The sequence below is a fragment of the Phacochoerus africanus genome, chromosome 2, assembly GCF_016906955.1.
Source record: "Phacochoerus africanus isolate WHEZ1 chromosome 2, ROS_Pafr_v1, whole genome shotgun sequence".
NCBI lineage: Eukaryota > Metazoa > Chordata > Mammalia > Artiodactyla > Suidae > Phacochoerus > Phacochoerus africanus.
Window position 1 is genome coordinate 195,802,785 of NC_062545.1, and position 10,893 is coordinate 195,813,677.

At 43.4% G+C, this 10,893-nt stretch overlaps 1 protein-coding gene and 1 long non-coding RNA gene across 2 annotated transcripts in view; one reads left to right on the forward strand and one right to left on the reverse strand.

The window, feature by feature from the left end:
* AGBL1 (AGBL carboxypeptidase 1) overlaps nt 1–2,143 on the reverse strand; it is a 794,103-nt gene extending 791,960 nt beyond the window's left edge. The window contains exon 1 of the mRNA XM_047767507.1: nt 1,850–2,143. Coding sequence (XP_047623463.1) covers nt 1,850–1,900 — 51 coding nt within the window. The 5' untranslated portion in view covers nt 1,901–2,143. The remainder of the gene's footprint in view (nt 1–1,849) is intronic.
* Nucleotides 1,751–10,421, forward strand: LOC125119922 (uncharacterized). The gene is made up of 3 exons (XR_007133212.1): nt 1,751–2,116; nt 4,515–4,652; nt 10,272–10,421. It is a non-coding gene; the product is annotated as an uncharacterized LOC125119922 (long non-coding RNA).
* The last annotated feature ends 472 nt before the right edge of the window (nt 10,422–10,893 follow it).

The following is a 10,893-nucleotide window of genomic DNA, read 5'->3' on the forward strand; positions in this document are numbered from 1 at the left end:
TCTGAGCTTGTTCTTCCTGGTCATCTGGTCTCTTTCTCCCTTCCCTTGGCCATGTTCTGGGGTGCTCCAGAAAGGCATGGGGAACTCACATTCTGAGCTCACATTCTGTTCAGAAATCACCACTGTCTTGTCCAGAGGTTTGGGTACAATGCTTTTGGTTTCTCATTTTTTGCACAAGGAAAGAAGGACAGGCTTGAATCCCTAAGACCTTTGGGATCCTTGATCAAAAGCTTTTCCTAACCCCATCTCAAAAATTCTTCAGGCTCTTCTAGTCCATGGGAAATAGGGATGGGGGTAGGGCATCAAACCCATCATGAAACATCATCCCACACAATATCTGCTTGGGGTTCTTTTTTTAAAGTATGCCAGAGTTCTGATTTCTGCTATCAAGATAGGAACTGGGCTTAGGGGGGCACTTGGAGAGGACTGACTCAGGGTGAGGTCGGGAACCCAAGTCAATTCCACCACCAGATTCTGATCAACCAGGGTGCACAGGGGAAGCCTGTTTTGAATATTTTAGCTTTCTGGTTAATTGGGAACTAAGTAGAGTATATTGAACATAATTAAATCTTTCCTTGATGATGAAGAATCTTGCAATGCCCAGGAACATTCATTCTAAATATCAATTAGAAACCCTCACTGATGGGAAGATAGGAGATTGTATTCATCCTTCAGTGACTTCAAGGTCAACTGCAAATTTATTTTGAGGTTCATTCCTACCCCCAATACTCCTAGCCCAGATGCACTCTTGCCTTTGATGCACAGGATAGAATGAGCCAGACATTAGGTCCACCAGATATTGAAATTCTTTAGTTCCCAGTTCCCCTGTTAAGTAGTCGCACTTGATCTTGGGGAAACTATTTTGCCTCTGAGACTCAGTTTCCTTATCCATACACTGGAAGGTTGGTTTTATTGGCTCTTCAACTTTTTAGGGATATAGATTTCCTTAAAAATCTGAGGAATCCTAAGCTTTTCAGAGCTGGGATGGGGGTCACAGAGTAGAAGAATTCTTAGGCCCCTTTGATTCCTGGCAGCCCTGTATCCAGTCAAGTGCAGACATCTACCCAAATCTAAGGAGCAGTGGTTTGGGCCCTTCGCTACACTTTGAGACCACCTGGAGAATTTTCAAAATTCCAATGCTGGGTTGCACCCCAGACCCATTAAATCCAAATTTTGGTGGTTAGGTTTCGGGTGTCAGTATTTTTTTTAACATCCTCAAGGGTTTTTCATCTCCAGACAAGCAAACCAGTGCTCTGGAACAAGAATTCTCAAAATTAGGAGTGGAAGAATCACGAAGAGGGCAAGGCAGGTTCCCAGGCTCCTGCCCCCAGTGACTACGATTCCTTCTAGCCAGATCCACTTAAGAGGCACTGTTAGCAAACACTATAGGTAATTATAACACAGACCACTCTTGGGAACCTGGTAATGGCCATTGGCTGAAGCCCAGAGGAGACCTCTGCCCTGCAGCCCCTTTCCTCCTAGGTAGTTCTGCATACTCTCCCCTGGGGCCTCTGCCCTGCTCAGGGAGAAACTTAATAGGCATTTACCAAATAGCCTTTTTCTCCATCTTTCCCATCTCTAACAAACCTGGATCTTTTAGCCTGAACCTCTAACCCCCGCCAGGTTCAATAATTTAAGCAGAGCACTCATCAACATGCTCAGGTTGAATATTTAAACACTCTAGCATCACTTAGCTTCAAGGTGAGAACTGCTGCTGACTCTGGCCTTACTGTTGGTTAGCAAACCCGACCACTGGTGCCAGAGGTGACTGCAGGGAGCAGGGCTCCAAGGCAGGCCTGGCCACAAAGCCCCAGCCGGTGGGGTCCTGCAACCTTCTGCCCCTTCCTACCTGGAGTGTTTGCAGCAGGACCTGCAACCCACTGGCTTCCTGTTCCGCCATCACTTCCTCGGGTCCGGGAATCGGCTGCCTGAGGCCAGATCTGGGCTGGAGAGAGGCAGTGGCTGCCAGGCTGACCTCGCTGCCCGCCTCGAGGGAGACTGCAGCCCGGAGAGGGGCCTCAGCTGCACATGCTGCCTGCCGAGTGTGAAGTGACCGTGCTGCAACCCTAGCCCTGGGCCTGCGCGGATGCCCCCCGACTCCCACTGCGGGGATTAGGTGAGCCCCGGCAGGGGAGGGCTGAGCATTCGGGCATGGGGGCAGGGAGGGCAACGGCGTTGAGTCACTCCGCCACCTCCAGGCCACGCAGGAGCCACCCTGGATGGCCGCCAGGCATTCCCAGCTGACCTGGGCAGGCTCCCTGCCGAGGCTCGCTCGGCCCTCCCCGCTGCACCCCCCCTCCCCTTTATTTTTGTCTGTTGCCGGCTCCCGGGTAACAAGAGACCCGAGAGGGCTTGCACAACTCGGGATCTGCAGGCAGAGAAGCCCAGGCCCCCTGAGGTCCCAGGCTTAGGGACTGGTTGAGAAGGAAGAGAGCTGCTCTGGACATTTTCTGCCACTAGGTCCTTTCTACCACCTGTTACCCTTCACAATAACCCTACAGATTACAGACGTGCTGTTATTAGTACCAAGCCCCCGACCCCCTTTTTCCAAGTGAGAGAACCGAAGCCCAGCGATGTTGGGCACAGAGATGTTAGCAGCAAATGCCAGGCCTCGGACAGGCAAACTGGCGCAAATGCACAGGCACTGACCAGAGCCCCATCCTGCCCCTTGCTGATGCAGACACAGACATCAAAGGAATGACAGCCGGAAGCCCCGCCCCCCACCTCAGGGAGGGTGATGCCCTGGCTGATTTCCTCCATCTCTCTCTGGCTTCTACTCAGAATGTGTCAGGAGAGTTTTAGTAGCTAAAATGGCCACCTTCTCCCCCTCCCGACTCAGCACCTCTGTGTCCGCAGTCCTTTAGGCTCTGGTTTCTCACAGTGTGGTTGGAGCATCCCTTGGCAGCTTGTTAGCCTGGACCAAGAGATTCTGAATCAGCATCTGCTGGTTCACCAGATCCCTGGGGGATTCCACAGCTGGTTACAAAAATTACTGGAGGATTAAAATTGGAAGTGTCCCAATTTTGAACACATTGATGCCATGGCCACAAACTGCCCATGTGTTGGATGCCTGAAGATTTTTGTCCCATCGCTAGCACCCAGCCAGCTCCAAGCACAACTCTCACGTGTGAAATTGGAGAGTGAGCTCACTGAAGTTCATGACCGACCAGCTAGGCGGGAGGGCCTGGGCTCACAGCCAACACCCCATGCAGAGTTTGGGGAGCTTTCATGAGCATCGCAGCATCCAGCTGGAAGCTGCCCAAGCACGTTTGTGGCGGCTGAGGAAAGGGAGCTTGCATTTCCTGATCCTACTTGGCCAAAATGTTCCCAAGTCAGGAGACAGACAGCATCTAGGTTATTCCCTCTCATTGCCAGGCCTGGCCAAGCCCTCAAATTCAAGGATGAAATTCATGTGGTTCCTGCTATTCAGAAACTTCTACTCTTAATGGCTTTAAATATGAAGACCTTCCATGCTGGGAATAGACTACAACAGTTCACATGTATGGAGGATGGGGATAGGGGGAGGGGAGTTTATCCCTACACTTCCCACCAACTCTGATGACAGGAAGGAAGAAATAAAGGCCCTGAAGTATTCCCACCTTCTGAGAGGGGCAGAAGGCAAACTAAAACTTCCCTCCCAATATACAGCTAAAAAATAGTTCAAAGAAAAAAGTCACTTCCATAGAGACAAAAACAGCCTCTAAGGACATAACCAAAGATATTTTTTGCAGTGACAGTCCCTTATGTTAGCATTAATGTAAAATCAGCCCCATTTAAACAGGTATCTTGGTCCAGCTTGCTAGAATTGTGTAAGGCAGAGCTGAGGTGAAAACCTCATGCCTAAAAAGGGTAACTCTCTTCTAGTCGGCAAGCCCTTTCCCCTGCAGCACCATGAACCTAATTTTCAGTAAGAAGTAAGGCAAGGATTTCTTTGGCAACAAATCTGTCCCACACACACTCAGGTTGAAAGCACTTCCCCTTCACCCCTGACAAAGCTCCGTTCTCTGGGGAGTCATCACCCACTTGTGCATATGGATACACATGGATCCCAGACAAGGAATAAAGTGCTGGTTTTGCCCTCTGATTTTCTTTAAAAAAATTAGTGCTTGCTTCTGGCTTGTTTCAGATCTCTATTATCTTTACTGCACACCTGCCCTCTTGTCCCATAATCTCAAGCCCAAAAATCTCATAATGTCTTGTAAATAAGCTGGAGAAATAAGCACAGGCTTGTATAATTAGGAGGACACAATAGCTAATAGAATGCCAGTACTCAAAGAGTGGTGATTAATAAATTGATGCTGATGCAGAGGGAGTTTCCTAATAGCATTCACAGAATTCAATTCCTTGGTTCTTCCTATTCAACACTTTTATCAATGACTTGGATGAAAATAAATACTGGTAGCTTATCAGATTTTCTGATGACACCCAATTGAGAAAGATGGAAATATGTCAGATGACATAGTTGGGATCCAAAAAGATTTCAGCAGCCTTGAGTAATGGACCATATCCTACAGGATGAAACATAACAGAGCCAGCTGGAAGCTTCTTCCCCTGGATCCTCAACACCAACTGTGCAAAAATAAGGTAATAGACTTGGCTACACAAAGCTGAAAATGAAAAGGCTTGGCGGTTTAGCCAGAGGGAAGAACCATGTGAGTATCCGCGTGTCCCCGTATCCCAAAGTGTCTTTCCAATCTAATGCCATCACCTTTAAAAGGGGGCAAATGTTGTGTCTGTAACCAGGACAGCAGTGAAGTTGCACTGAGGTCCCACCTGTGCAGAAGCTCAGCGTGGTGCCTGGCACAGAGGAATTGCCCATCAATGATAGGTGTTAGGGAGTAGTATTATTATGTACATCACCATTAGAAGAGTCATAACCACAATAGAGGTGACCCCAGTCCTGATCAACAGCCTTTAGATGCATGATAGCTATCACCAGACTGGAAAGGATGTGGAGGAGGCATGAGTTCTGAAGGCAAGAAATAGAAGCAAACGGTAGGGTTATCAGAAGCTGACATGGGGCAGGTGCCAAACTACCCTGAGCTGGTTCGGACTATTTCCCTGCCCAACAGGAACCAAAAGGCCATTTGGTCAGAAGGTTCTGGAGGGAATTCCAGGACTGGGTGACTTTCACAGGCCCTATGTTCACGGACTTGATGGGGTGAGGAGAAAGACCTAGAGAGGTGCTCCCTAGCTCCAGGTCACACAACCAGGAGACAGCAAAGCTGGAAAGAATCCTCCCTTCTAATCTGCCCTCTAGAATGTGTCCCACTCTGCCAGGCAGCATATGTGATGATTTGGGTGGAACTTGGATAAATAGGTTTACATTTCAGTAGATAAGCTATATCTCAGCCTCTCAGCCTTGTTAGAAAAAAATATCTCCCTAGCAATAAAACCATGTTTTCTCAGGTATTAATTCTCATGATAAAGGTTAAAGTATAAAAGTGAGTCAAGGTGATGAAAAGCATTAAGGGAATAATAGTACATGTGGCTCCCAGACATGGCAAAAATCTCCAGGGAGGGAGGGAGGTTAACAGCTGCAATTACAACAGGGTTACGTTGCTCTGTGCTTCTTGTCTAATACTCAGCTCAGATGATCTTTTCCCTATCCTATAGTGAGACCACATCTCTTTCAAATAATAGCTAATGCCCTCTTTCCTCAGACGCATTTTAAGCTGATTGGTGTAAAGATTTACCCATGCCCCCCAAGTGACCAGGGTACCTATCATGGTGATTTACATACAATGTTACTGTCTCTAAGCTCTCCATTTCATGCTCTGGTTTTCTGCATTTTCACTTTCCTGGTGTCCCCTGCCCCAACTCCAGCACACAATGTTCGTACACACTGGTGCCTGCACACATGAACACACACCTCATTGGCAACCTTCTGCCAATCAGAACAAGGCTGCCTTGACAATATAGCAGAGTTAATAAGCTTTCCCTACGGACCCTCAAAAGATTTTCTTCACCTTCTCCTAATGCACCAAATTCCTAAAAGGAGTGTGTTGGGAGCAGAAGAACAGAGGGAAAGAAATGTGTGTCCAAGAGCTGCTGTTTTAGTTACATTACCTAAAGTAATCCTTGTCCTATCCCTCTGAGTCAGACTTTATTCCCACTTCCAGATGAGAAAACTAAGGTTATATCACCTGAGGGTATTTTGCAGGGATTTCATCCTGGATATGTCAGGCACCATGGCCTTGCCCTCCAATGAGAAGAGAGGCTGAAGGTGCAGGAGTCCCAGGAAGGGAAATTCTCAATGGATTTACATTCATAAGTGACAAATGCAGATGCTTTCCTGAGAATAGAGGAGAGTATAGATAGTAGTGAGGATGGGAGTGCAGCCCCCAGGAGTCTTAGCTGGTCTAGAAAGATGTGGTGGCTCAAATGCAGGCATCTGAGGCAGAGAGGGTGCGTGCAAACAGACTTCCTCCATCACTCCACAGGAGACCAGCCCTCTGACAAGCCTCTCTCCTCTCTACACCAGAGAACCTGGGATCAGACTTCTGCTCCCTTGCCTATTAGTAATGTGACTATGAGAAAGTGACCTAAACTCTCCGGGCCTCAGGTTTTCATCTGTTCAATGGGGGGATGTTAATGGCTACCTACCTTGTAGGGTTGCCAGGAGGATTCCATGTAATAGCACAATGTTCTTAGCACAGTTTTTGCCAACTAGTAAGCCCTCAGTGCATGCAGATGTTATTGATGTTATCATGATGATACCTTTGTTACAGATTCAATAAAACCTGCCTCAACTAATTGGTAGGAGGGTTAAATGAGCAAAAATATGTGGAAGTGATTCAGGTGGTGAATGGTATAAAATTATTGAGCCATAATTCCCTAGACTCCTGCTAAATTAGAGGGCACTGGATAGAGGAAATGACTTGTCACCCATATTTCTGCCCAATGAAGAAAACTCTCGACATCCCAAAGCATCTCTGAAATGAATCCCCATAACTACAAGGAACCTGCACAACTGCAAACACCATAAAAGTCTGCAGCTGCCTGAGCTCAGAAAGCAGACAATGCATAGGAGATGCAGATAAGACCCCAGCATCCTTCTGGTTGAAGGGTAAGAGACACAGCACCACCTACTATGGACTGGGGCCCGAGGCAAGCCAGACCTGCAGGAGACACAGCTTGAGCAACACTGGGTATTTTGCCCTTTGAGCAAGGACTAATTCAGACATTAAAGGTGAGGGGTCTGAATCAATATAGCCATCTCAGCCACCACCAGACTTGGTGACAAGAGGAGCACAGGACATGACATAGGGGAGGAGAAAGACCATCTCCAGGCAGCACCAAAATCAAGACTGTTCCCCCAGGTATACTGTGAGGAGAAACTACCCTTTGAAATGGAGAAAAATTGAATCTACTCAATTCTCTATGCAGTGTGTTATATTCAGCTATGTCTTTAAAATTGTGTATTATTCTCAAATGACAGTGAATTTGACCATTTTTCACCAACCCATAAACACTCAGAGAATTATTCAAATTATTATATCTGGACCATTTCTTATCTAGCTATTAGAGTCGGGGAGCCAGAGCTGAAAAAACAGGGGAAAAACCATCCTTGCTGAAAATGTCTGGCATAAATTTGGAGCTTATAATAAGATGGTTTTCCTTGGCATTGAGAGAACATTCTTGACCACTCCTCCACCAATTTCATTATCAGAATCTTTAGTCCTATCTGTCCAAGCCTGAGACACTCATCACTCTGCCTTTTCTTAGCTATAAACCCTGATCCACTAAAAGGCATTCAGGTGATAACTGAATTCTCCATCCAGCACTGTCTTAGAATATTCTTCCCTTCCTTTTTTTTTTTATCTCTTTCTAGGGCTGCACCCCACAGCACATAGAGGTTCCCAGGCTAGGGGTCTAATCGGAGCTGTAGCCGCTGGCACCAGCCCCAGCCCCAGACACGGCCACGCGGGATCTGAGCCACATCTGCAATCTTCACCACAGCTTATGGCAATGCCGGATCCTTAACCCACTGAGCGAGGCCAGAAACCCAAACCCACGTCCTCATGGATGCTAGTTGGGTTCATTAACCACCGAGCCACGACAGGAACTCCTTCCCTTCTTTCTGTGTGAAACAGAATCCAGGTCCTTCAGGATGAATTGGGGCCGGGGGAGGGGGAGGGGGGAATGCAAAAGCTGGGCCTTTCTAGAACAGTGAAGGGGGCCGAAGTGGCAGCTGATTTATCCTCCTTCTCTTAATATTGCTGGTCCTGCCCTCACTCCCAAGTACCCCCCCTTTGCTATTTGGTGTGGAGTGATAAGGATTATAATTACAATCAGGAGGAGCTAACCCAGGAAGGTGACTATATAATATTTTGCTTCCACAAGGAGTTTCTTGTGAACCAAGTAAAGCATTGCTTTGCAATGTATTCTTTTTTAGACAGGCTCTTAAAACTTGTTTTTATGTAGAGTATATTTTCTGTTAGAAAATAATAAGAAGCATTTTTGAAATCTTCCAAAGTTTTCTCAGACTTTTCTTAAGTTATTCTACAACTCTAAAGGATTGTTATTGCCACAAAAAGGATCATTTGTTCTAGAAGCAAATACATGGTAGTTCAATTGAGTTATTTCTATTAAAGAATATCAGAAGGACAGTTGGCTCTGTAATAGCCCCTATTGTTTATTTTTTACTTCATTAATTTCTGTTCTTTATAATGTCTTTCATTATACTTACATTGATTGTATTTTTCTAGCTTCTTAATGTGGAAACTCAGATCACTGCCTTTAATTTTTTTTCTTCTTTGCTTATAGAAGCATAGAAAGGTATAAATCTCCCTCTAGGTACTGCTTTAGCTGCTTCCCATAAATTTCCATGTATTCATTATCATTCAGTTCAAAATATTTCTAGTATTTGACATATGAGTTAGTTAGATGTGTTAATATACAAATATTGGAACTTCACCAGAGTTTCTACTGTTGTAAATTTAGTTTCTAGTTAATTCCATTATAGACAGAGAAGGTATTCTAAAAGGTTATAAATTTTCAGTCTTTTCAACTTTTTTTCAAATTTATTAACACAATTTTGACCCAGTGTTTGGTCTATCTTGAAAAAAATTCTATGTGTTTATGTAAAGAATGTCTATTCTGTAGTTGTTGGATACAGCATACTCTAAATGTCAATTAGGTCAAGGTACAGTATTGCTCAGATATTCTATATACTATGAATAGAGATTTATCTCTATCTTTAGTTCCGTAAACTTTGGCTACATGTATTTTTAAGTTCTGTTATTAGGCAAATACACATTTATGATTGTCCTTTTGATAAGTGTATGCTTTTATCATAATGAAATGTCCCTCTATGTTTGGAAATACTCTCTCAAAGACTATTTTGTCTCATATCAATATAGTTACTCCCATACTGTCTTAGAATAGTTATTCCTGCACTGTACTCCTGCACTGCATTTTTTAAGTAAATGATAGCTTTTTTATGCTATTGTTTACTTGTTACATCTTTTTTCATCCTTTATTTTTAATTCATCTGTATTCTACACTTAACATTACCTCTTATAGAAAAAATATATACTTTTTTGTTTTTTGTTGTTCAATATGACAATCTCTGCCTTTTAATTTGGGTATTACAAAATTTTATTTACATTTAATGTAGTTATTGATATGGATGGTTTTTTCATTGTGCCATTGTTTTTCTCTTTGTCTCATTCTTCCCCCCTCCTTTTCTGCATTCTTTTGGGCTAATCAAATAATTTTTTAGGATTCCATTTTAATTCTGTGATTGGCTTTTTCAGCTCTACCTCTGTGCACTGTATTTTAGTGCTTGCTCAAAGAACTATTTTATGCATCCTTGACCTATCACAGTCTGGTTAGAGTTTATATAGTACCACTTCATGTAAAATATGATAACAATATAGCAGAATAGCTCCATTTGCCTTCCACTACCTATACTTTTGATATTGTTGTAATAACTAGTACCTTATGAAACCCACACAATGTTATGCTTAAGATAGTCATGCATATGTCTATTAAAGAAATTATGAAAAGATAAAGTATATAGCCTTCTATAATTTCCCATGCACTTACTATTCCCAGTGCTTATTATTCCTTCGTACCAATATGGTTTTATTTCAGGTATCATATTCCTTCAGTTTGAAAAAATTTCTTCAGCATTTCTGAAGTTGTAACCTATTGGAAAACACTCTTTGTTTTCACTTATCGGAAAATGTACTTATTTTTCTATCATTATTGAAGAATGTGGAATTCTGGCATACTTGACTGATGGTTTTTCTTTTTTCTTTCAGCCCTTTATGGACGTCATTCAGTGTTCTTGCCTCCTCTCTTTTTAAAGAAAAGTTAGTCATCATCTGTATCAATGTTCCCAGTCTGTAATATGTCATTTTTCTTTGGCTGCTTTCAAAGAATTCTTCTCTTTGACTTTTGGCAGATTTACAATGTAGTACCTAAATACAGCTTCCTTTGTATGTACATCCTGCTTGATTTCTTTGAGTTCTTCAAATCTGTAAGTTCATGTTTTCCACCTAGTTTTGGACACTTTTGGCTTTTCTTTCTTTCCAGATATTGTTTCTTCCTTTCTTCTTTCTACTCTCCAGCATGGATTCCAATCAAATAGATCTTAGATTACTTAATGTGGTACAACAATTTCCTGAGACTCCATTTTTTCTCTGTTCTTCACATTAAGTGGTTTCTATTAATTTTCCAAGTTCACTTGCCTGTCATTTTTAAATTCCAAGTGTTTTAATATTAGAGTTTATAGAACCCATCAGGTTCTTTATACTTTTCATTTCTCTACTATTGCCTATCTGTTTGTTCATTACAACCATGTTTTTCTTTAATTTCTTGAGCACATTTAAAATAAAATCTTTGAAGTCCTAGTCAGCTAATTCCAATATCTCAGAGTTAGTT